The sequence below is a fragment of the Leopardus geoffroyi genome, chromosome A3, assembly GCF_018350155.1.
Source record: "Leopardus geoffroyi isolate Oge1 chromosome A3, O.geoffroyi_Oge1_pat1.0, whole genome shotgun sequence".
Taxonomy (NCBI): domain Eukaryota; kingdom Metazoa; phylum Chordata; class Mammalia; order Carnivora; family Felidae; genus Leopardus; species Leopardus geoffroyi.
The window spans coordinates 15,408,172-15,434,784 of record NC_059336.1 but is presented as its reverse complement, the minus strand read 5'-3'; the positions used below and the strand labels follow the sequence as shown (position 1 = coordinate 15,434,784).

Here is a 26,613-nt window from a genome sequence, read left to right as displayed (position 1 = left end):
GTTTATTTTGTGTATGGTATAAGAAAGTGGTCTAGGGGCACCTGGGTGGCTCAGTTGGTTGAGCATTCAACTCTTGATTTCAACTCAGGACATTATCTCATGGTTCCTGGGATCGAGCCCCATGTCGGGCTCTGCGCTGACAGCACGGAGCCTGCTTGGGATTCTCTCTCTCTCTCTCTCTCTCTCTCTCTGCTCCTCCCCTGCTTGTGTTCTCTCTCAAATAAATAAAATTTAAAAACGAAAGAAAGAAAGAAAGAAAGAAAGAAAGAAAGAAAGGAAGGAAGGAAGGAAGGAAGGAAGGAAGGAAGGAAGAAAGAAAGAAAGAAAGAAAGAAAGAAAGAAAGAAAGAAAGAAAGAAAGAAAAGAAGAAGGAAAGAAAAGAAGAAAGAAAGAAAAGAAGAAAGAAAGAAAGAGGTCTAGGTTCATTCTTCTGCAGTGTCACTGTCCAGTTTTCCCAACACCATCTGCTGAACAGACTGTCTTTTTTCCATTGGATATTCTTTCCTGCTTTGTTGAAGATTAGTTGGCCGTATGTTTGTGGGTCCATTTCTGGGTTCTCTATTCTGTCCCATTGATCTATGTGTCTGTTTTTGTGCCAGTACCATACTGTCTTGATGATTACAGCTTTGTAATACAGCTTGAAGTCTGGAATTGTGATGCCTTCAGCTTTGGTTTTCTCTTTCAATGTTACTTTGGCTATTTGGGATCCTTTCTGGTTCCATCCAAATTTTAGAATTGTTTGCTCTAACTCTGTGAAGAATGTTGGTGTTACTGTTGAGTTTTGAGAGTTGTTTATATATTCTAGAGTCAAGTCCTTTGTAACGTGTATGATTTGAAAATATTTTCTCCCATCTGTAATACCTTAATTTCCTTTTCTTGTCTTATTTTGCTAGTTAGAACTTCCAGCACCACGTTGCATAAAGGTAATGAAAGCAGTTACCTTTGCCTTATTCTTGATCTTATCTTTCACCAGTAAATATGATGTTAGCTGTAGGTTTTCTGTAGATGCTCTATATCAAGTTCAAAGTTACCCTCTATTCCTAGTTTGTTGAGAGTTTTTATAATAATGGCATTGGCTTTTGTCTAATGATTTTTCTGCATGAGTCAATATGGTCATGTGATTTTTTTTCTTCTTTAGTTCATTACTATGGTAGATTATATTAATTGATATTTGAATATTGAAGTAGGCCTGCATGCCTGAATAAACCCCACTGGGTTTTGGTGTTTAACACTTTTTATGTAATTTTGGGTTGAATATTTGGTAATATTTTGTTGAAGATTTCTGTGTCTATTTTTGTGAGGGCTATGGGTCCTTTATATGTTACATGTATTACTCTTGAACTGGCATAGTAGTATTTGAGAGGGGACTTAAAATAGTTGTAAATATATATTACAGACTCTAGGGAAATGACTTAATTTTTTTTTTAAAAAGAAGTATAATTGGTAGGCTAAGAAAGGAGAGAAAATAGAATCATGTAAAATGCTCAAAGCAAAAGAAGGCAGAAAAAGAGGGAAAGAAAGAAAAGAAAGAACAAGTACAACAACTAGAAAATAGTTATAAGCATAGTAGATATTATGCCAATTATATCAATGATGACTTTAAATGTGAATGGCCTAAATATATTCTAATTAAGAGACTGGAACTGTCAGAGTAGACAAAAAACAAAATAAAACAAAACATAAAAAACCAAGACCTAATTATATGTTGTCTAAGAGGACCCCACTTTATTTTTTATTAATTTTTTTAATGTTTATTCATTTTTGAGAGAGAACACAAGCAGGGAGGGGCAGAGAAAGAGAGAGACAGAGAATCCGAAGCAGGCTCAGTGCTATCAGCGCAAAGCCCAACGTGGGGCTCATACCTGTGAACTGTGAGATCATGACCTAAGCCAAAGTCAGACGCTCAACCAGCTGAGCCACCCAGGTGCCTCGAGAACCCCACTTTAAATATAAAGCCAAAGATAGTTTAACAATAAAGGGATAGAGAAAGACATACCATGTTCACACAATCAAAGGAAAGCTGGAATAGCTATATTAATTTCAGATAAAGCAGACTTCAGAACAAGAAACATTATTGGATAAAGAAGATTGTTAAATAATAATAAAGGAGTCCATTATCCAAGAAGACATAATAATCTTTAATATATATGCCCTTAACAATAGAGTGTCAAAACATGTGAGGCAAAAACCAGTAGAACTCCAAGGAGAAATAAACAAATACACTGTTATAGTTGGAGACTTCAACACCTCTCTTTCAGTAATTATAAGTCAAACAGGCAGAAAAATCAGTAAGGATATAGTTGAACATCACCAGCAATCAGCTTGATCTAATTGGCATTTATAGAATACTTCATCCAACAAATAGCAGAATACGCATTCTTCTCAAGTTTATATGGAACATTCATGATAGTCCACATTCCAGGCTATAAAACACACCTGAACAGATTTTTAAAAGAATAGAAATACAAAGTATGTTCTCAAAACACAATGGAATTAAATTAGAGGCCAATAACAGATAGTTGGGAAAGTCCTGGATATTATTAAACAATCTGCTACTGAATAACATGGATCAAAGAAGAAATCTCAAGAGAAATTTTAAAATATTTTGAACTACACGAAAGTGAAAATACAAGTTATCAAAAGTGTAGGGTGCAGTGAAGACTGTGCTTAGGAGGAAGTTTATAGCACTAGTGCATATACTGGAAAAGAGGAAAGATCAGAAATCAATCTAAGCTTTCATCTTATAAAATTAGAGAAAGAAGGGCAATTTAAGCCTAAAGCAAGCAAAAGAAAAATAATAAAAATTAGAGCAGAAATCAATGAAATTGAAAACAGGAAAACAGTAGAGAAAATCAATGAACCCCACAAATTGTTCTTTGAAAAGGTAAAAGTAAACAGATCTCTAGCCAACCTAACCAAGAACAAAAAGAAAGAAGATACAAATTACCAATATCAGAAATTTAAGAGGGACCACCACTATTGATCCTAGGGACATCAAGAGGATAATAAAGGAATATCATGAACAACTCCATGCCCTCAAATTTGATAACTTAGATGAAATATGTCTATTGTGTTGTGTTTTGGTACTGTCTTTGTCTGGGTCTGGTAATACCAAGCTCCTAAAATATGTTGAGAAGTGTTCCTTCCTATTCCATTTTCTGAAAGAGATTGTATAGAATTGGTATTAATTCTTCTACATAATTCTCCTAATAAACATTGGGTGGATCTCTCCAGTGAAACCATCTGGGCCTAGATATTTCTTTCTTTTTTTTTTTTTAAGAGATGTGTGTGTGTGTTGCATTGACTACAGATTCAATTTCTTTTTTTTTTTTTTTAATTTTTTAAATGTTTATTTATTTATTTTTGAGAGAGAGAGAGACAGAGCACGAGCAGGGGAGGAGCAGAGAGAGAGGGAGAAACAGAATCCGAAACAGGCTCCAAGCTGTCAGCACAGAGCTCGACGCAGGGCTTGAACTCAAACCCGTGAGATCATGACCTGAGCTGAAGCCGGACGCTCAACCAACTGAGCCACCCAGGTGCCCCCAGATTCAATTTCTTTTATAGTTATAGAGCTGTTTTTATGATCTATTTCATGTTGGGTGAGTTTTGGCAGTTTGTACTTTTTGAGGATTTAGTCCTTTTTATCTAAATTGCCAAATTGATGTGTGTAGAATTGTTCTTAGTAGTCCCTTATTATCTCTTTAATGTCTGGGAGTCTGCAGGGATATCCTCCGTTGCACTCATGAAATTGATAGTTTAGGTCTCCTGTTTCTTTTTTTCCTTTGTCAATCTTGTTAGAGGTTTGTCTACTTTACAGATCTTTCCAAAGAAGCCGCTCTTTGTTTTCCTTGGTTTTCTGCATTGTTTTTCTATTTTCAGTTCTTTGGGGTTTATTTTGCTCTTCTGAGTCTAGTTTGAGGCAGGAGCTTAGATTGTTGGTTGGAGGCCTTTCTTCCTTTGAAAGTAAACATTTAGTGCGGTAAATTTTCCTTTCAGCATCCAGTTAGCTGTGCCCCACAAATTTTGATACTTTGTACTTTCATTCAGCAAAATTTTTAAAAATTTCGTTGAGATTTTCACTTTGACCCATAGATTATTTAGAAATATGTTGTTTACTTTTCATGTGTTTGGAGATTTTTCCTGTCACCTTTCTGTTGCTAACTTGGACCTATTTGATTCCACTGTGGTCAAGGGAATACTCACTGTATAATTTTAAATCTCTTTCAATCTTTTAAATCTCTTGAGGTTGTGTGTGGTTTGGTGTTTTGATTTTTTACTTAGGGTATTGTCTATTGGGGTGGATATTCCATGGGCACTTGAAAAGAATGTGTATCTTGCTGTTGTTGGATGGAGTAGTCTCTAAATGTCAGTTAGATCCTTTTGGCTGATGGTTTTGTTAAGTTCTTACAGATCCTGTTGTTTTTCTGCCTAGTATTTCTATCAGTTGTTCAGAGATGTGTGGAAGTCTCCAACTCTGATAGTGTATTTGCCTGTTTCTCCTTTGGGTTTTATCAGTTTAGTGCCTATACGTTTAGGATTACTTTGTCTTCCTCCTGGTTTGACCCTGTTATCATTATGTAATGTAACTTCTTTTCCGGGTGATTTTCTTTTATCTGCTATTACCTAATATTAAGATGGCAGACTCTGCTGTCTTTTGATTAATGTTTGTATGGCATATTTCTTTTACATCCTTTTACTTTCAACCTACTTATGTCATTATATTTGAAGTGAATTTCTTGCTGATGGCTTATAGCTGGGTCACATTTTTGTATTCTGTTTTTCAGATCTCTCACTTTTAAATGACTTATTTAGGCCATTTCCAGTTGATGTAATTATTTATGTCTTAGTGTTTCCATTTGCCATTCTATTTTCTGTTGGTTCCCTCTATTTTTCATTCCTCTGTTCTGTTTTTCCACCCTTCTTGTGTTACTTGAACATCTTTTAGGATTCCATTTTTTATTTATCTATGGCGTTTTCAAGTGTATCGCTTTGTGCAGAGTTTTTAGTGACTGCTCTGGGGTTTCATTATACATTCATAATTTATCACCGTCTACATGAGTCACAGTATCGACATTTTGCCACTTCCAAGTGAGGTACAGAAGCCTTCTGTTTAGATCTTTACTTTCCATTTTATAATGTCTTACATATTTCCTCTACATACACTGAGAACCACATCAGACAATGTTATATGTTACAATTTATACTTTGGCCATTGAATATAATTTAGAAAACACCAGTGGGGAAGGATAGTCTATTACATTTACCTGTATTTCCATTCTTTTCATTTATCTTTCTTCATTCTTGATGTTTTAAGTTTCCTTCTTTTACCGTTTCCTTTATGTTTGAAGAACTTCCTTCAGCCATTTTTTTTTTTTTAATTTTTTTTTTTTCAACGTTTATTTATTTTTGGGACAGAGAGAGACAGAGCATGAACGGGGGAGGGGCAGAGAGAGAGGGAGACACAGAATCGGAAACAGGCTCCAGGCTCTGAGCCATCAGCCCAGAGCCTGACGCGGGGCTCGAACTCACGGACCGCGAGATCGTGACCTGGCTGAAGTCGGACGCTTAACCGACTGCGCCACCCAGGCGCCCCATCTTCAGCCATTTTTTAAAAGTAATCTCTACACCCAGCGTGGGGCTCGAACTCACGACTCCAAGATCCAGTCACACACTCTACCAACTGTGTCGGCCATTCTTTTAGGGTAGGTCTTCAGACAACAGATACTCTTTGTGTTTCTTTTATTTGAGAATGTCTTAATTTCATCTTCAGTCCTAAATGGTCTTCTTTCTGGGTATAGCATGTCAGAGATAAACAAATTAGCTAAGGTAGAAAGGACAGATTTTGATCATTAATATACTCTTGTAATAGGGAAAAGAATCCAGTGTGAACTGAATTCAACTTTGATTTGTATAGACAACTTGGCATCTTGAATTCAGGAATAGGGAATGGGGATAAGTGGGGGCTCTGTAGAGCCAAGGAAGTGAAAATTTACAAAAAGTATAAAGGGGGTATTGGTCCATGTGAGACCTATCTAGGTTTGCTAACTGACACTATTGAAGTTAGGCTCCTACACTTCCACGAAAGATGCATATCTTGCTGTTGGGAGACAGGGCCCTATATTGGGAGGGGGGGCATTGGCTAAAGCAAACAGTAAATTCATTTGGCAGCCTTGAGTTTTCTCAGGCAGGCACTTTAAGGGGTCTGGGGTCATCCTAGGGATTCAGCCTTGAGTTGTTAGAAACTATGTTAGTGTTTGTTCAAGTCTGTATAGACCAAGTTTAAGGCCATGTTGAAAAGAGGGCTCAGAGGAGCCAAGCTAGAGTTTGGTCAAGGAGAGAATCTTTGTCAGGCACTCTGGACTGACCGTATCTTCCTTCGCTCCTTGAACGCTGTCCCACTTCTTTCTGGCAGCTCACATCTGCTGCAACTGAACTGTTGTTCCCCCACAGGAAAGGTGTCATTTCTCTCTGACTGCCTTCACGATTCTTTCTTTGACCTGAGTTTTCAGAAGTTTGATTATAGTGTGTGTTGTCATGGATTTATTTGGGCTTATGCTGGAGATTCAGTCGGCTTCTTGAATCTGTAGGTTCAGGTCTTTGTCGAACTTGGGAAACTTTCAGCCATTCTTTTCGGGAATGTTTTTTCAGCTTCACTTCCTTTTCCTCTCCACCTGGGACTCCCGTAACACAAATGTTAAATCTTTTGTTACTGTCTCACAGGTTTCTGAAGCTCTGTTCTTGCTTTTTATCCTTTTTAAATATAATTTTCTCTCTCTTTCAGATTGGATCATTTCTACTGTTCTATCTTCAAATGCACCTGTCCTTTCAAACATTATCTCCATCCTTCTATTGAGCCTACCCAGTGAGGTGGTTTTATTTTACATTTTAGTTTCTGTATTAGTTTCCCAGGCCTGCCTGCTGTAACAAATGACCACAAACTTGATGGCTTAAAACAACAAGTTTATTTTCACACAGTACTGGAGGCCAAGAGTCCAAAACCCAAGGTGGTGGTTCCTTCTGGAGGCTCCAAGGGAGAACCTGTCCCATGCCTCTCTCCTGGCTCCTGTGATCACCAGGCATCCTGGGTGCTCCTTGGCTTATAGACCCATCATCCCAGTGTTTGCGTCCATCTTCACATGGTGGTCTCCCCTGGGTATCTTTCTGTGTTTTCACATTGTCTTATAATGGACACCAGTTATTGGATTTCGTGCCCACACTACTCCAGTATGACCTCATTTTAACTAATTATTTCTGCAGAGACTCTATTTCCAAATAAGGTCACATTCTGTAATATTGGGTATTTTGGAGAACACGATTCAATCCAGCACAGTAATTTTTTTCTTCAGTTCTAACATTTCTATTTTCTTTGTGACTTCTATTTCTTTTTCTGAGATTTTTAAAAATAATTTTTAAAAAATTTTTACTTATTTATTTTGAGAGAGAGAGGAGAGAGAGAAAATTCCAAGCAGGCTCTGCACTGTCAGCACAGAGCCTGTCATAGGGCCCGAACTCACAAACTGAGATCATGACCTGAGCCAAAACCAAGAGCTGGAAGTTTAACCAACTGAGCCACTCAGATGCCCCTCCCTGATATTTGTTTTCATTTATTTGAAGAATGTTTGTAATTGCTTGTTGAAGCTTTTTAAAAAATATTTGTTTTTGGGGCGCCTGGGTGGCTCAGTCGGTTAAACGGCCGACTTCAGCTCAGGTCACGATCTCGCGGTCCGTGAGTTCGAGCCCCGCGTCGGGCTCTGGGCTGATGGCTCAGAGCCTGGAGCCTGTTTCCGATTCTGTGTCTCCCTCTCTCTCTGCCCCTCCCCCGTTCATGCTCTGTCTCTCTCTGTCTCAAAAATAAATAAAAGTTAAAAAAATTTTTTTAAATATTTGTTTTTGAGAGAGAGAGAGCACAGTGACTGAGGGGCAGAGAGGGGGACAGAGGATCTAAAGTGGGCTTTGTGCTGACAAGCAGAAAACCCAAGGCAGAGCTTGAACTCACAAACTGCGAGATCATGACCTGAGCCAAAGTTGGACGCTTAACCGATTGAGCCACCCAAGTGCCCCAACTTGTTGAAGCATTTTTATAGTGACTGTCTTAAAATCATAGATAAATCCAGCAACACTGATCTGTTGGTATCTGTTGATTGTCTTTTCTTATCCAAATTGAGATTTTCCCAGTTCTATGTATGATGAATTATTTACAGTTATAACCTGGACATTTTGGAAATTATGTTATGAGACTCTGGATTTCATTTAAACCTTGTTTTAGTAGGCCTTGGATGACCTGGTCCAGTGATACCAACTCTTTACCACCAGATGAGAGTGAAAACCTGTACTACCCACATGACCCCCCTGACACCACGCAGTAGGGGAAGGGTAGGGTAGGGTTGCCTCATTACTGCTGGGCAGAGGTGGACATCTAGATTCCGTACTGGGCCTCCTTTACATTGGGGGAAGGGAGTGGGGCCTCATCATTGCTGGATGGGGAGGGTAGTGTAGCTCCTCCCATGGTCTCCTCTCACACCATGGAAACGGGGAAGGGTACTTGGAGAGAGGTACTTGTTACTGTTGAGCAATGATGAAGCCTCCCCCCACCAACACCGCTTGGAGGTGAAGTGGGGGAGGTGCCCTGTAACCTCTGTTACAAGACAAACATTGAAGTCTAGGCTGTCCCCCTGTGTCTGCAGGTGGAGGCTAGGAGTGCCTTTTCCTCTAGTATTTTGCTGGAGTGGGCCATTTAACGTCAGAAGATTTCTGTCTTGCTAGGGTGCCCCTTTCTCAGTCCTTTGACAAGAGAAAACAGGCTTTTCATGGAGGCGACTTTAATCTGTGCCTTGTTGGCATTTCCAGGTTGCAGGCTTCTCCAGACCCTAGCAAAAAGAAAGCCTACTGGCGGGGGGGGGGGGGGGGGGGGGGGGGGATCTGCCTTCTTATGTTTGTTTGAGATAAAATGTCCAGCATTTTAACCTGTACTTGTGGGAAGGAAAGAGAGAGGAATGCATCTACTCCATTTTATTCAGAGCCCAAAGTCCTCTTTTTATTTTATACCCTCTTCATTCTTATAAATCCAAACTGGAGATGTTTCTGGATTTATTATCCCTCTAAGAACTTGTAGGTCACTCTGAATCTTATCCGGGTCCACTTGGCTAGACACAATTTCTTTGAGATAAGCCCTTCTCTGCATTAGGCTTCTGCTGAAATGGCTAAGGGACAACACCCTTCAGCTTTCTAGAATCTCTATTGTTTGATTTAGAGGATCTGTAAAGCCCACCTATAATCTTAGAGGTCTTTTATCTGACTGAATAGTACTCTGAGGCGTTGCCTTTCATCTTCCTGAGATGTAAACTCAAGATCTTAACAGTCACAACCTGTTTCATTTTTGGACCATGGTGGGGTTTTTTTGTTTGTTTGTTTTTGTTTTTGTTTTTAAGGTTTTCAATGCCCTGGATTATTTGAGCTTTGCTAGGAAAGCACTTCTTACTGTTACTATCATTTGCCGTTTGGAGAGGCTGAGAATTTCCTACCATGAAGTTCTGGCTCTTTTATATTTACCACTGCTTCCCTTTGGCTCAGGGTTTCTCAGCCTCAGCACTACTGATATTCTGGGCAGAATGAATCTTTGTGCGGGGGGAGGTAGGGAGAGGGGTCTGTCTTGCAATTAGACGCTATTTACCAGCATCCCTGGCCTCTACTAACTGGATGCCAAGAGCAACGTCTCTAGTTTCGAGGACCAAAAATGTCTCCAGACATTGCCAAATGCCCCGCAGGAGGCAACCTCCCTGTCACTCGGGAGCTGCTGCCTTAGTTCCGCCCTCTCTGCTGGCATTTTACTGTCAGCAGCGAGAAGAGACCAGGTGGCGCCTTTGACGCCTTCCTGGGAAATGTCCTCAGCTAGACCACCCAGCTCATCAGGCGTACTTTCTGCTGCCCACTGTACTGCGGGCAACGGGGCTGCTAACCTCTGTGCTAGGACATAACCAGCTTCCTCTCCCCCAGTTCCCCAGTTCCCAGTAGCATTCACCCACTTTGCTGTCGGCCCTGCCTTTTTCTCAAAGGCCCGAGGCTTCTATTAACAGCGTTTCCAAGGCGCTTTCCCTACAGTCTCATCAATTTGTGGTGAGTGCTAACGCCACTGCCACATTTCGGAGCTGACACAGCAGCACTCTCCCGCAGTACCAAAGTCTAGGCCCTGTCTCCTGCTGCATGGCAAACTAGTCTTGAGTGTAGCAGTTTAATACAAGAGGGATTTACTATGTCAGGGATTTGGGGCATCAGGAATCCAGGAGTGCTCTAGCTGAGGTGGTGATGTCTCAGCATCTCTCGAGGTGGCCGTCAAGCCCCCGGCCAGGACCGCAGTCCACTCTCTCGAGGCTCCACCAGGCCCGGTGGTTCCGTTTCCCTGCGCCCGCATGCGGTTGCCGGCCGGTCTCTATTCTTCCTAGCCGTTGGCTGGAATCTTCAGTGCCATGCCACGTAGGCCTGTCTGCCCGGCTGTTGATGACACAGTAGGGTGCTTCCCCCAGAGCGAGCGAGCCAAGCAACAGAGGACACACACCCGAGATGGGAGCTGTGGTCTTTTGTTTTTTCAATCCTAGTTTTGGACGGGACCCACCACCGTTTGTGACTGTATGGAGAGTCGCCTCGATACAGTGTAGCAGAGGACTACACAAAGGTAAGAATAAAGGAAAGGCAGGGAGCACCCGGGGCTATTTTGGTGGCAGGCAGCTGCGTTTCAGTTTTTATTCAATTCAAGATATTTTTCTCATTTCCTTTTGGAGTTCACCTTTGACTCTCAGTTTTTTTGAAGTGTCCTGTTTTATTCCCAAGGATTGGGGGTGTCTCCCAGATGCCTTTATTGGTTACATTTTAATTCTTGTATAGTCATAAAACATTTTGTCTGATTTAAATTCTTTTAAATTTGTTGAGGTTCGTTTGGTGGCCCAGGCTATGATGCAGCTTGGTGAATGCTTTATGTGCATTTGCAAGAATCCTTATCCTGCTGTTGTCGGGTTAAAGTGTTAGCAACGTGGCAGTCGGAACAAGTCAGTTGATAGTGTTCAGGTTTTCTACCTCCTTCCTTTTTTCTCCTACTTGTTTTATTGATTACTGAGAGAGCAGTATTGAATTCTCGAACTGAAATATAGATTTTTCTCTTTCTATTTTAGGTCTATTGGTTTTTACTTCATCTGTTTTTGAAACTCTGTTATTAGATGTATTCGCATTATAATAGTGAAGTCTTTTTGGTGAATTGAACTTTTTATTGTTATCACTATCCCTCTTCAATCACTGCTAATAGTCTTTTTGAAGGTTTATATTTGTCTGCTATGAATACTGCCACTCCAGTTTGATTTGATTACTGTTTGTGTGGTACATCTCATTCCATCCATTTACTTTTTTTTTTTTTTTAATTAATTAATTTATTTATTTTTCAGAGAGAGGGATAGAGTGTGAGTGGGAGGGGCAGAAAGAGAGGGAGACACAGAATCCGAAGCAGGCTTCAGGCTCTGAGCTGTCAGCACAGAGCCCGACGTGGGGCCCAAACTCATGAACCACAAGATCGTGATCTGAGCCAAAGTCGGGTGCTTAACCGAGTGAGCCATCCAGGCGTCCTTCCATCCATTTACTTTTAACGTACATGTTTCTTTATAGTTAAATTCGGTTTCAATAGACAGCACATTATTGCCTTTTGCTTTATTTCCAAACGTACTAGTCTGTCCTTTAATTGGTTCTTTCATTGGCAATTGGATTAAAATCTTACATATTTGTTTTATATTTCCATCCATTTTTTTTTCTCATTTTTTTCTTTCTTTCCTTTTTTTTTTTTTTTTCCTTACTTTGGATTAATTACATTTCTTCAGGGAAAAACATCAACCTATTGGGTACCAAAAATAGACAATAAGACTTATTCCATTTGATTGAAACATTACTCACAGAACACCAAACAACATGAACAGGAGCATAGCTGTCTGTCTGTGGTTCACTTGGCCCCAGGTCCAATAACTGATATGGTGGTCCCAGATGCATAGCACACACATAGTGGCTTTACCCTGTGGCTGGGGAACCAGGCCCAGAACTTCTATAGTAAGCAGTAAGCAAACCTGCCTTGGTCTGAGAAAGACATGATCTGGTCTCTCAAGCTCTGTTAACAATTACCAATCCTAAGCAAGGGTGCAGAAGAGAAGTCAAATCCTTGCAATCTTGACATAGTCAACAAGACACGTTGAACACCAAAAGGGCCAGGGAGAATGCCTCCCAATATTAAAAAAAAAATTTTTTTAATATTGTATTTCTTTTTGAGAGAGAGAGAGAGAGCAGGGGAGGAGCACAGAGAGAGGGAGACACAGAATGCAAAGCAGACTCCAGGTTCTGAGCTGTCAGCACAGAGCTCGATGTGGGCCCAAACTCAAGAAACACGAGATCATGACCTGAGCCAAAGTCGGACGCTTAACCGAGTGAGCCACCCAGATGCCCTGGCTCCCAATATTTTTATTATTTCACTTTATCTTCATATTGGCTTGTTATTTATACCTCTTAAAAAAATTCTTTTAGTGGTTCCCCTTGCATTTATGGTGTATGTCTTCAATTAACCAAAGGCAATCTTCAAATAATGTCATACCACTTATACAGCAGAGGGTCCTTAAATAGTATACTTCCAATTACTCATCCCATCATTTTAACTATTGTTATTGTCATAATTTAACTTTTATATATGCTATATACCCACAACGTACTGCTGCTGTTTTAAAAATTGAAGTGTTGTGACATATAGGGGCACCTGGGTAGCTCAGTTGGTTGAGTGTCAGACTCTTCATTTCGGCTCAGGTCATGATCCCAGGGTTGTGGGATCGAGCCCCACAGTCAGCATGGAGCCCGCTTAAGATTTCCTCTCTCTCTCTCTTTCTCTCTCCCTTTCTCTCTCTCTCTCTCTCTCTCTCTCTCCCTGACCCTCTCCCCCACTTGTGCTCTCTCTCTCTAAAATAGATTTTTTTTAATGTAGTGACATAATTTTATATTAATTTCAGGTGTATAACATAGTCATTCGGCAATTATATACATTACAAAATGCTCACCATGGTAAGTGTACTTATCACCTCTCACCACACAGTTATTGGCTATATTCCCTACTCCGGACTTTACATCCCCATGACTTCGAAAGCAAAAGAGGAGTGTATTGCCACTCTTTTGCTTTTAGTCAATTGTCTTTTAAGGTGATTAAACACAGAAAAATGTCTCTTGTATTTACCTTCATTCTGTCTATTTCCAGAGATCTTTACTTGTTTATGTAGATCTTTCTGGAGGCAGAAAGAATATGATACCGGCGAGCAACCTGCATCTAGGAAGGAAATGAACTCTTACCTGTCTGAATGGAGGCCCCGTCTTCCTCCTGCTTCACGAGCGTGCCAGCGCCTGTGTCCCATTTCTTCTCGGAGGCTCCTGTCCTTCTTTGGAATTCAGGTTAATTGGTTGCTCTGCAAACTCAGCTCTCTGATGGGTTTGACAAAAGCTGTAATTTTATAGACTACCTAACAATTTTTAAAAATTGTGATTAGTGTGGTCATGATGCTGTCCCCAGCTCTCTGCATCCTGCGTGGAGCCTGAAGTCTTGGCCATCTACTTTCCCACGGCTCCTTTTACCCCCTTTGGCCATCTGCTCCTGGGTCCGCTGCCTGGCTCCTTCTCTGGGCTGGCACCCTTCCGGCTTAGCCCCCTGAATTCTCTCTAGCTTGGACGCTTTCCCCTCTCTACCCCTTTATGAGGCAACTATCTGGCAAAGAGAAGAGACAGAGGTTCCAGATCTGTCACCATTTGGGGACAGCTCAAAACAATTCATGGAGTCCTGTTCCCAGGAATAAGCCTGGAAAGGGGGGAAGCGGCTTTGGGAGTCGAGCTCTCACCCACCACACTCCAAGCTGGCCTCATTCCTCTGTGCTAGGAAATGGGACCGAGTGTCTACTCCACCCATGAACGAGGAATAAGAATCGAACTGACTGAGACCTTTCTTGGAAGATGAAAACTGCAACAGGACTGAAGGGGAACAGGCTGGGGCCAGTGGTTATAACACAGTCTCTGGAGCAGCTGATCTGGATTCAAAATCCATTATTTGCTGTATGGCCTTGGACAAGTCCCTTGACCTCTCTGTACCTCAGTTTTCATCTGGAAAATGGAAATAATAGTACTTACCTCACAAGATTGTTAAGAGGATTAAAAGAGTTAATAAATATAGGCAAAACACTTTTAACAGCAACAGATATATAATAAGTTCTGAAGAAGTGTTAACTATCAGGGTGTACTTCCTATAATTACAGAAATTCGTGGAAGAAAGCAGTTTCCTCCCTTTCTCAGAACCCATTACCATCAAAACACCTAATGTTTATTAAGCATCTCCAAAGTGCCCACGTCCGGTACTAAGCATTTTATGCGAATTACCTCATAAGTAGTAGGGATTAATTATTCCTACCTAATAAGCAAGGAAATCAAAGAACAGAGAAATTAAGTGTTTATACAACCAGCTAGATGGAGAGCTAGGTTTGCAACCCAGGAGGGTCTGACGACCACGCCTGTGCCCTTAACCACTTGCCTCCCATAAACCAGTTTCCTTGCTTGTAAAATAGTGGGAAAGCCGCCGGCTGTGTTTCTCCCAGGGTTTTGGGATCCCACTAACAAGAGAAGCAACAGCGCTTCAGGTACGTGTACAGAGCGCTGGTCCCCGACAGGGAAACCCGAATGTATCACGACTCCATCCCTCTCTTTGCACATGCCCCTCCCCACCCCACCCCCGCCCCTCTTCTCCGCTCGTTGAACTCATTGCTTCAAGATTCGGCTCAGATATCAGCACCTAGATTTTATTCTAACAATGGAGGGATTTAAGCAGGGGGCGGAACACCAGAGTTGGCGGTTTGAAATGATGGCTGACGGCTGGGGCGGGGGGGGGGGGCGGGGATGGAGTGTAGCCGGGCCGAGCGAGTACCGGGTACCCAGACAGAAGGCTACTGGAAGAGCCAAGGGAGAGATGGTGGTGGAAATGGAGAGGGTTGGTGGATTGGAAAGTTATTCAGGAAGGAGAATCGACAGGAAATGGAGGTGTATTTAGCGCAGGACAGAGAGGTGCCAAGGATGACTCCTAGTTCCTGGCTTGCTCGCGGATGTTTGTTGAGTGAATGAACGAATGACCCCACGGCAGAAGCATCCCCGACAGACACCCCCGACCCGGTCCCGTCCCGTCCCCGAGGCTTCTGGAGCTGCGAGCACGAGCACAAGGGGATGGGGGGAGGGAGGGAGGAGGAAGAGAATGGGCAAGAGTCTCCGTCCAGGAGTTAAGCAGATTGGACACTTCTGGCGCTGGTCTGAGCAGGAGGCGCGGCGAGGGGGGCAAGCCCTTCTCCTCTCCTCCCTCAGTTTGCGCGTCGCCCCTCCACCCCCGCCAGCCCGGATGCACAGCGCCCCTGTTCGCGCCCTGGAGGGCTTGGCTTCTCGCCGGCGTCTCGGGGCGCGGCGCTGCGGCCCACCCCTGCAGCCCTGACCCGCCCCGTCCCGGCGCCCACCCCGCCCAGTGCGCTGGAAGGCTGGGCGGCGGCTCGGTCCGGTCCCGGATCCAGAACCGGGGGCTGCCGGGTGAGTCCCAGGTTCAGGAGGCCCTCCGCCGCGGCGCACCTGCCCTGAGTCGCGGCACCGGGTCAGTGCCCTCCCGGCTCCGCCGGGCCCCTTTCCCCGCGTGCGCCTTCTCGCCCGGGGTGCGGGTGCGTTCCGGCGGGGCTGCCCACGAGTCGCCAGCAGCAAGTGCGCGTGGGCCGGGAACCCGCGCGTGTCCCCGCGGCGGGGCTGCGCCGCCGGGGCGCGGCGCAGCAAGTGGATCGGAGCGTGCGGAGCCCAGCGCCCGGGCGGCGGGTTGCGGGCGGGCTGCAGGCGGAGTGCAGACGAGCGTGGCCGGCCGCGGGGCAAGGATGCGCGCGGGGAACTTTTCGCCCGGCCTGGAAGTGCGAGCGGCCGCGCCCGAGGGGGCTCCCCGCGGCGGCCGGGAGGGAGGCGAGCGCGGGTGCCCGTCGCCACCCCTCCCCCACTTCCGCCGCCCGCCGCTTCCTCGTTCCCGGCTCCCAGGGCCCGGCCGTCCCGCGGGAGCCCCGGCAGTGCAGCCCCACCCCGGCCGGCGCGTCTCGCTCCCACGCCCCCGCAGCCGTCTCGCCGGAGCCCAGCCACCGAGGCAGCGGGGGCGCGGGGCGCTGCAGGTAGGGGCTCTGCGGCAGGGGCGCAGGGGCGACGGGCTGGCCGGGGGCCGGGGGCCGGCGGCACGAACTGGACGCCCCGGGGCCCTCGGCCTCCTCTCCACTCCCACCCCTCACCGCCCGCCCACCGGCGGGCGCGCCCCGGCCCTTTTTAGGGAATTCTCTAGCTCCTGCGGACTCAAGGGCGGGTGGAGCGGAGACCAGGAGGGCGCTCTGCCTTTCACGGGCACCCCGGGCTCCCCAGACCTGGACTCCCTTCTCCCAGCACCTTTCGTCTCGTAAACAACTCCTTTTCTCTCCCTGGCCCCGGCTCCGATGCCCCCTGGGGGCAGCTCCTTGGGTCTCGGGAGAAGGATGGGGCTGGGGGAGGGGGAAGGGGGAGCCCCCGCGCCCCCAGCCCGTGGGCGCCCCCACCCTCGTTCTCTCCTTCCCCTGCCCCCCCCCCCCCCCTCCACCCGGCCGCTGGAGCAGACGGCCCCAGGGGCCCCGGGTATTTTTAGCGCTGTGACCTGGGCGGCAGCTCGGAAAGCTTTTCCCAGGAATCGGCGTCAGCGCCTCCCTCCCCCCCCTCCCCCCCTCGCTGCCAGCCGGCGGCCACCCGGTCCCGCACACTGCCTTTGGCCCTGGCTGGCCCGCTTGGGTTTGGGCCCCTCGCGGCCCGCAGCAGCGCCTGTGGAGCTGGCCGGGGTCTCGGACACTGATTCCAGATGAGTCGAGGAGGCAGGCTGCAGAGGATGATGAGCTGGTCCTCAAGCTCTTGCCTCCGGTGATGGGCTCAGAGGGACGAGCAAATGGGAGTGAACGTGTAGAGCCTGGGCTAGCCCAGAGTTCTGGTATTCTGGAAAGCTTTCAGCACTGGGGGGTTCGGGGACCCTGAATTGGACCCAGGCCCCGCCCTTCCTATTGCTACTCTGACTAGTAGGGATGTAAGACTGAGATGTCAGAGGAGAGGCGCCCAAATAACGAGCTGGGGAAAGCGGAGAAGAGATGGGTGGCCTCTGGATAGTACAGTATCCGGGCATTACATTTTACAGCGCACCTGCACCCGCAGCCTCTCCCATTTGAGGCATGTAGGACTGTTAGGCCATTTTCAGATGGGGAGACCGAGGCTGGAAAGATGATTTCCTTAGGGGCAGAGCCAAGTCTGGAAGTCAGATCTGTGACTTCAGAGCAGGGTTTGGAGGGGATGGTGGTGATGGGGAGTATGGTGGGGAGGAGGTGCTTTTAGCCTTTGTCTGGGTTTTGAAGGCAGGGCATGAACCAGAGTTGCAGCATTAGAGGAAGATGACCTTCCACACTGAGATCCCCAGCCCACCCCCTTCCCTGGCCTTCTGAGGGGAGGCTGGGTCCATTGAAAGTGCCTCCCCCATTTGGGCTGGACCAGTCCTCTCACGAGGGCATGATACTGAGTCTTGGCCATCGGCCCCATTCCCTGAATACAGAGGAGCTTCTCTAGCCGTGCCTGGAACCGGCATCCCCTTTGTGGAGCCAGGGTCAGCGCTGTCGCTTTAGGAGACTTGTGGTAATGGACTTTGTGGTAACGGACTTTGTTTCGAGGAAGGGAAGGAGGTAGCCAAGACCGGAGGTGTCCAGCTGCACCTGGAGGCCCCACGGCTGGGATGCCAGCTGCAGCGGAGCTCCCCACACTCCCCAGGCCCAGCCTCCCCCCCCCCCCCAAACCTTCATAGCTGTACTTGCTTTTTCACCTTCCAGGAGCTGACATGGACCCAAATCCCCGGGCAGCCCTGGAGCGCCAGCAGCTCCGCCTTCGGGAGCGGCAGAAATTCTTTGAGGACATTTTACAGCCAGAGACAGAGTTTGTCTTCCCCCTGTCCCACCTGCATCTCGAGTCGCAGAGACGTAAGCTCTGAGTCCTGGGGAGAGGGACTGGGGTGGGGTAGGGGAGGCACGTCTTGTACGTCCTGAAGTATGGGAGCCTCATCCCCCCATTTTGTTGGCCCTCGAGACTTCTGTCTCTAGACCTGACACATATCTCTGACCATCCTATGTGCTCTGGCCCGCATCCTCCTGACCTGCCCCCTTCTTGATCTGCAGCCCCCATAGGTAGTATCTCATCCATGGAAGTGAATGTGGATGCCCTGGAGCAGGTAGAACTTATTGACCTTGGGGACCAAGATGGAGCAGATGTGTTCTTGCCTTGCGAAGACCCTCCACCAACCCCCCAGACGTCTGGTATGCCCCTTGGCTTTGGGGACCTGGGCACCAGTTAGCCAGAAACAGGCGTCAGGCTCTGAAATGAGGCTGCAAGCAGGACCAGGGAAATATGCACGTAGGGCCTGGCAGTGGGTGTTTCTACCAATAAAACAGCTGTCTGTTCTGATTTTAGGGACGTTGACTCTGAGGGGAACTGGATGACAGATCCTCAATCTAAAATTCTGAGGTGGGGACGCCTGGGTGGCTCAGTCAGTTAGGCATCTGACTCTTGATTTCGGCTCAGGTCATGATCTCATAGTTTGTGGGATCAAGTGCTCCATTGGGCTCCTCACTGTCCGCGAGGAGGCTGCTTGGGACTCTCTCTCCTCTCTGCCCCTTCCCCGGCCCTCGCATACATGCTCTTGCACGCTCTCTCTCTCCCTCTCAAAATAAATAAACATTTAAATGTGTTGGGTGCCGCACATGATCTAAAAATAAATAAATAAATAATAAATAAATAAATAAATAAATCTATCTAAAAAATAAATAAAACTTATGGGAATGCCCCAACCCCCCCCCTTAGTCTTTGTTAATTTTACATTTGTGAAATTAATGTAATTAGTTCATGTAATTAAAATAATATAAAATATAATTTTTTTTTCAATTTTTTTTTTTCAACGTTTATTTATTTTTGGGACAGAGAGAGACAGAGCATGAACGGGGGAGGGGCAGAGAGAGAGGGATACACAGAATCGGAAACAGGCTCCAGGCTCCGAGCCATCAGCCCAGAGCCCGACGCGGGGCTCGAACTCACGGACCGCGAGATCGTGACCTGGCTGAAGTCGGACGCTTAACCGACTGTGCCACCCAGGCGCCCCAAAATATAATTTTTATATTACACAACTTAAGCTGTTTTAGTCATCTTCATATGAACATTTATTGAGCACTTTTTTTTTTTTTTTTTTTTAGTTGCTAATACTGTGCCAAATTAGCTCAATTCTTATAATATCCTATTAGGGCAGGTGGTAGTATCCTAATTTTATAAAGGAAGAAATTAGAAGTTGTCACACAGCCAGAAAGTGGAAGAGCTGAGCTCAAACCATGGCTTTCTCATTCCAAAGCCCGTATGTTTCGCTTATAAGATAGATACTCTCTTTTTTTAAAGTAGGCTTCATGCCTAATGCAGGGCCCAACACGGGGCTTGAACTCATGACTCTGAGATCAAGACCTGAGCTGAGATCAAGATTCAGACACTTAATGGATGAAACCACCCAGGCTTCTTCTTTTCTCTAAAACTGCTGCTGTTTACTGATGGCCTGCTACGTGCCAGGCATTTTATAATCATTCTTCGATTTCATCCTCAAAACCCTTCTGGAACATAGGTGCATATCCCATTTTTACAGAGAAGATTCCGAGTCCTTGAGGGGGAAAATGACTTGCCCAAAGCTACCCAATATCAAGTAGGTGGGGTAGGTGGAGTTTGCACGCTTGCGTCCATGGAGCAGACTGCAGGGCCCACACATGCGGTAGTGAAATGAGGGGACCTGAGAGGACACCTGGCTGTCTGCCGGACTGGCTCAGTTGACTGGTGAGGCCTCTGCGGCTCCCTGGGCTTCAGCCCCTGCTGGCCAGAGCATCTCTCAGAGCCCCCTGAAGCCCTTTTTGTGGCGCTGACCAACCCTTCTTTTTGGGCAGGGATGGACGACCGTCCAGAGGAGCTGGGCCTGCCAACGGCCACGCCAGACAGGACCGCATCCCGCACCTCCTCCTCGTCTTCTGACGACTCCACCAACCTGCACAGCCCAAATCCCAGTGACGGTGGAGCGGACACACCCTTGGCACAGTCTGATGAGGAAGAGGATGGGGCCGATGGGGGGGCAGAGCCTGGAGCTTGCAGCTAGCAGTGGGCGTCCATGTATAGACTGAGCGGGCTGGCTCTTCCACACAGGAGACGAGAGGCCCAGCCAGAGCCCTGCGGAGAAGACCAGACTCTTTACTTGCAGCAGGCACCGGGGGGAGGCAAGGATGGTGGGATGGTGAGCCTCTCTGGGAATCAACCCTCCTGCTTTACTGCTAACCTTTCCTGCTGCGACCCGCCCCCCCCCCCCCCCCCCCGCCAGTTTTTGGCTTTACTCCTGAGGCAGGGCTTGCAGGCGCGGAGATGGAAGATGAGGTAGGACAAGATGCCGCTGCTTTTCCTAGCGCCCCTGCCTCCCCCAGACTATCCTGCAGTCTTCTGATAGAGTCTCCTATACCAGTGTCTCTAAGTGGACGTGAACTCCTAGCACTCCCCATGCGGTGGTACCCCTGCTCCCCACCCCCTGTTTGGGAACAGGGCACGGAATAAGTAATAAACAGATAATAATATACCAACCATCCCCCTTCATTTATCACACTGCAGAGATATCAAACCCGCTGTATTTTTTCAGTTCTCTAGCCAACACCATGTCCCCATCTCTCATGTACTCTATATCTTCAGGAAGTATTTCTTGAATACCTATGCCAGACATTTGGAATGCAGTTTTGAACAAGACAGGCTGTATCCCTGCCTGCATGGAGTTTACTGTCTCTGGAGGAGAAAATCAGGTAAATACCACAATTCACAGTGTAATAAGCAGCGTGATGAGCGAGCGACTCTGGTGTCAGAAAATAGCTTGTATGGTCATTGAAGAGCTGAGTTTTAAGCTGAGATCCAGAGGCTGAGTGGGAGTTTGCCAAATGGGGGCTGTAATCCAGGCAGAAAGAGCAGCTTGAGAAGACTTTAAATGGGGAGAAACAGCTCCGAGGAACTGAAACATTCAGCTTGGCTGAACTGTGGAATTTGAGGATGAGAGGAAGGGAGAGGTAAGACTGACAAAGGTTAGTCATGAAATACTTTGAAGCCTGTATCAAGTTTCAGTTTGGCTGCTAGTAAAAGATCAGAGACTTAAGTTACAGTTTTCTTTCCTTATAGAAAAGAAGCCCAAAGCACAGGGCTGTATGACTGCTCCAGAGTTCTTGGGCGCCTGAGTCCGTTTTGGCTCTTTTTCTCAGCCGTCCCAGCCACACGGCTGGGATTCTCATTGATAGCTTATGTCTGATGGCTGCTGCGGTGCCAGCCATCACGTCCCTGAAGCTGGCAGAAAGACGGAGAGAAAACTGGGGATGGGCACAGCACAGCCTGCGGTCTGTTTCCACTTCAGGAAGCATTCTTGGGAGTTCTGTCCAGCGATGTTCACTTTCAGCTCACCGACCAGAGCTTGCTAACACGAGAAATGTTTCACTTACAGATATTTTATAGACATAGGGAAACAACATTACCTACAAGAAAGAAAATTCTGGTCTTTGGAAAGACAGTAACCTTTTCGAGTCACTGAGTTACCAATGCATCTGATTTCTGTACTACGGTTCAAACCTCTCAGAAGCACCAGGGCTACTGGAGAGGGCAGGATAATCCTTTAGTAGGGGTACACTACTCTCTTGTTAAAATCAGGGGTATGTTACTAAGGAAGAAGAAGACAGTCTTTGGAATGGTAACTGGCAGTTTACATGTTAGAGGTCACGTTAACGAATTTGAACTTTATGGGGAGTAATGAAGAATTACGGGTGGTTGAACTTGCTTGTTAAAAAGGTAATTCTGGCCGCAGTGGAAAGAATATACCGGAGGAGGAGAGAGGCTCAGGACAGACATCTAACACAATACTCCATGCAGGAGATAATGGTAATAATGATCAGCTTGACTGGGTTGAGGCAGGGTATAAACAAATAAATGACATTCCTTCAGTAAATATTTATTAAATGTTAATGTTTAACACGTATAAGACACTGAGCATGGCTTGGGAATGTAGAGTGACAAGAATAAAAAAAAGGGGGGGGCGCAGTGCTGCTTTTATGGGGGTCTAGTCTAGTGGGGGCCCAAATGTAAAATTGTAATTATGACCAGTGCTAGGAAGGACTTCATAGCCTACTGGGAGCACTCACGGAACATCTCCCTTGAGGAAGTGGCATCTGAGCTGAGCCGAGCCCTCAAGAGTAAGAAGGAGTCACCTAGGGGGAGCAAGGTGGTGGGGGCGGGGGGAGAGGCTCCTTGTGGAATGCTGACTGGAGGAGTGGATGCCTGGGAATCAGGGGGTGATGGCAGCCAGCTACGTCTCAGGCAATGGACGAGGGTGGAGGTGGACGGGATACAGAAAGGTGGAAGGAATGAAGAGATGTTTGGGAGACAAGTTCCAAAAGATCTGACAGGTAGGTGAGAGAGGAAGGGGTTAAGGGTGCCACCATTGTTTCTCCCTCATGCAACAGGACCATGTAGAGTGTTACTTCCCCAGATGGGGAGTGTCAGAGAGAACCAGGCTTGGGAAGAAGGTCATACATTTGGTTTTGGACGTGTTGAGTTTGAGGTGCTCTTGAGACATGCAAGAGGGCATATTGGGTAGGCACTCGGACCCGAGTGTGGGGTTTGGAGAGGATTAGGCTGGGAAAATAAATAGACGGAGCTACCAGGTGTAGGTGCTATGTGAGTGTGTCCAGGGAGGGATGGGGAGTGGAAGAAGAAAGGAGAGTTCTAGGACCCAGCCATAAGGGGCATCAAGGCATTTCTCACATCAAAAAAATAAAAAAATAAAAAAATAATAAATAAATAAATAAAGCATTCCACCCCACTTCATCCATCAAACACCACCCATGGGATCAGTGACCTTCAGCCTAAATCCCAAAGCTCCTGGTGCCACCCAGGCTGAGTGAGTGACAGGCCTGCAGTCTTCCAGTCATCCCAGCCTGCTTCCACCCCTGCAGGAGGCCATTGTAAGTGACAGCTCTTGAGTGCTTTTCCTAGCACTGGTGAGAAACTTGTGGGAGTTTTGTGCTCCTTTTGTCTAAAAGCCTCTGTGTCCAAGTGGAGATCATCCACTAAACTGGGCCGGGACTCAGTCTCATGTTAAATTTTGCAGTTGTTCTGGGCTGTTTAGGACTTTGCTGCACACAAAAGACATGGTCTCTGTCTTTGCCCGCTCCCTTCCTTTGGAGTAGCAAAGTTCAGCCGCCCGACTGTGGCTGAGCCTTCTCCTGGGCTGCAGCCTATGAGCTCCGTGGCTCTGCTATGCAGGGCTTCTCAGCTCCCAAGGGCATCCTATTCCCCTCCGAGGCAAATAATGGGAAGCTAGACTTGCTTGGTTGCTGTCAATAGGTCAACAAATCTCTTAGTACTCCAGGCACAGGATGTTTAGATCTGTGGGGCTTAGGGCAGGGAGTTTGCCTGGGGAGAGGGACTCCAGCCTTCTGGAGAGATAGAATTGTTTGTGAGCCTTTGGGGAGCCTTCAGTTCAGCTGCTATGAGCCCCAGCCCTGCCTGGAAAAGTCGAGGGTCAGCTGAGACCCCAGGACTACTTCCTCCTTGGACAATGATCTCTTCTTCTGCTAAACCACAGGGTCTTGGCTAGCCTTCAGAGCCAGCATCTCCAGCTGACTGTTTTTTGAGGCCACACAGTGCCCCTGGAGAGGAAAAGGGGATTCGGAGCCAACTCCTAGGCAAGTGGCCCAGCTTTCAGTCTCCAAGCCACAGTGTGGCTTCTTCTGTCTATTGCCTAGACTGGTCACAGACTCTGGGGAGGAGGGGAAGAAGACAAGCTCATCCTGTAGAATCCTATGCTGTGGAGGAAATAGGAGGGGCCACAGCTTTGGGGAAGATTCCGTGGAAGGTGTGCACTGTGGCAGTCCCTAGGAATGCACAGAACTTGACACTGAACAGCATGACGGTGTGGGGACAATATGGGACTGTGCTGTGATTTTTGTTTGTTCAGACATTACCGAGCACCTACTATGTGCTAGCCTCCTTGCTTAGGAAACAAATACTAAGGTGACCAAGAGCTCTTCCAGGAGCCGACACGGCCACACACAATGGAAATATGACACAGGCTGTAGCAGAAGTGCACAGGGGACTATAGCACACCAGAGAGGGAGAAGGTAAGTCTCCTGGAGGTGGCTGGGTCTTTATGATGGGGACAGGCAATTCAAATGGAGACAAAGTACAGAAATATAATCATAACGATGGCAGCTCTTTCTTTCTTTCTCTTTCTTTCTTCCTCCTTTCTTTCTTTCTTTCTTTCTTTCTTTCTTTCTTTCTTTCTTTCTTTCTTCCTTCCTTCCTTCCTTCCTTCCTTCCTGTTTCTTCCTTCCTTCCTTCCTTCCTTCTTGAGGTTGATGGTATGGACTCTAGTCCTGGCTTCATGACTCAAAGTGATGTTAGGCAATTATCTTACTTTCTGTACTCCAGTTTTCTCTTCTGTAAAATGGAGATCATAGACCCTATATCAAAGATTGAGTAAATGATAGTAAATATTAAGCACTTACTACATTCTAGACCCTACATATACATAATTTCTAATTCTTACAACAACCCCGAGAGTAGGTTTATCTATTTTTCAGAGGAAGAAAAGTGACACGGGTTGCTTATGCTCATATGGGTTAAAAGCTGCTGTGGGGATTTGAACCCTTCTCAGTCTGACATCTAAACTCAGGGCCTTTCTTCCATTCCATGTCTAGTGGGAGAAGAACACTATATATATAAGTAGAATGAGGGCATAATGACACTTTTTGACACTTCCTCTCTGGTTGGTTGGGGCATATCTTGGTAGCCCTGTCCAACACCAAATTTGGCTCTTTGTCGAAGTATGGTTGTGAGTTTCCCCAAGAGACTGTGGGCAAAATCTTTTGTGACTGTGTTTCTCATAGGGCAGCTGGAAAAACCAAAGCAGGAATTTTAATGTTGGAACTTTACAACTCAATAATAAAAAGGCAAATAAACCAATAGAAAAAGGGGGAGGGGTGGGCAAAAATATTTTAACAGACTTTTCACAAAAGAAAACAGATGTATGGCCAATAAGCATATGAAAAGATGTTCAACATCATTATACACCAGGGAAACGCAAAATAAAACCACAATAAGATATATGTATACCATATAGCTAAAGCTAAAAAATCCAAAAAATTAAAAACAAACGTTGAGCAGGATGTGGAGTACCCAGAACTCTCACACATTGTTGGTGCAAGTATAAAATGATACATTTTGGAAAAAGCTCTGAAAGTTTCTTAAACAGTTAAACATTTACCTATTCTTTGACCACTCCTAAGTATTTACCCAAAGGAAATAAACATATGTCTACAGAGTAATTTATACAGCAACCTAGTTCATAATAACTAAAGTCTTGAAAGAGCTCAGGTGTTCATCATCAGGATAAACTAAGGTGTATTCATACAATTTAATACTACATAGCAATAAAAAGAAAAGCTGCTGATACATGCAAGAACATGGATGGTTCTCAGAAACATTCTTCCTGTGAAAGAAGTCTTACACAAGAAAGTATACGCGCTATATGATGGTTTCACTTATATGAGCCAGTAGAACAGATTAAGCTATTTTGTGGAGAAAAATCAAAACATTGGTTGCCTCTGGAAGGAAGGAGGAGGCAGAGATTGACTGGCAAGCGCACTAACCAACTCTCTAGGGTTTTAGGAATGTTCTAGATCTTGATGGGTGTGTGCTCTTGTTAGACTCAGTGAATGTGCCCTTGGATTGTGCATTTCATTGTATGTAAATTTTACACCAAAAGAAAAATATCAACAAATATTAACCTTTATTTAATGGCATGCATGCTGAAATATTTAGGGGGGAGAAGTGTACTTATGTCTGCAATTTACCTTGAAATGTATCAAAACATAAGAAGAATTGAGGGATTTACAGACCAATATGTGATAAAGCAAGTATAGTAAAATGTCAATGGTGGAGTCTAGGTGATGGGGAAGTACACGTTCATTAACAGGCGTTCATTCTTTCAATTACGCTGTATGTTTGACATTTTTCATAATAAAGGGGACAGTTATTCGGGGGTTTTACAGGAAAAGCTCTGCATCAGGTTTAGGACTGAGCAAATGGAGACACCAGAAGCACGAGACCTGTCACGTGACCTAGCAAAAGTAACCTTTTCAGCCTGTTTCCTCAACTATCATCACATAGGCACAGCGGCAGTGGCGACACTCGGTATTATTAAGCAAATTCTAATGGGTAGGAATACCGCAAAGTAGGGAGTCATCCATTCAGCCCCCCATCCCACTCCCGTCAGGCCAAACGTCCACCGCCCTTCGTGCCCTACGGAGCGCCCTTAGACGAACCAGCCACGAAGGACCTAGCTAGCCCGTCTCTCCGGTAATCTCACCCCGGTTTCCGGGACGGCACCGGAAGTCCTTTCTCAGACGCTCTTCCTATTGG

General features: G+C 46.0%; 2 protein-coding genes and 1 long non-coding RNA gene across 4 annotated transcripts in view; 2 read left to right on the top strand and 1 right to left on the bottom strand.

Annotated features, from left to right (window-relative positions):
* Positions 1-18,004, top strand: part of SYS1 (SYS1 golgi trafficking protein) — a 35,411-nt gene extending 17,407 nt beyond the window's left edge. The window contains exons 4-5 of one of the 2 annotated variants that reach the window (XR_006703143.1): positions 13,262-13,452; positions 13,931-14,232. Coding sequence is in view for 1 of the 2 variants with exons in the window: in XM_045444460.1 (XP_045300416.1) it covers positions 17,931-17,937 (7 nt within the window). In the remaining variant the exon portion in view is untranslated. Of the gene's footprint in view, positions 1-13,261; positions 13,453-13,930; positions 14,233-17,930 lie in introns of those variants that run through there. The other variant, XM_045444460.1, reaches the window with a different exon arrangement.
* On the bottom strand, positions 5,723-6,678 carry LOC123580137. The gene is made up of 2 exons (XR_006703144.1): positions 6,366-6,678; positions 5,723-5,788 (listed from the first exon to the last, which is right to left on the bottom strand). It is a non-coding gene; the product is annotated as an uncharacterized LOC123580137 (long non-coding RNA).
* On the top strand, positions 17,939-20,740 carry DBNDD2 (dysbindin domain containing 2). The gene is made up of 3 exons (XM_045444458.1): positions 17,939-18,077; positions 18,273-18,410; positions 20,067-20,740. Exons 1-3 carry the CDS (start codon positions 17,939-17,941, stop codon positions 20,270-20,272), a joined length of 483 nt encoding a protein of 160 aa, XP_045300414.1. The 3' UTR covers positions 20,273-20,740.
* Positions 20,741-26,613: the final 5,873 nt, after the last annotated feature.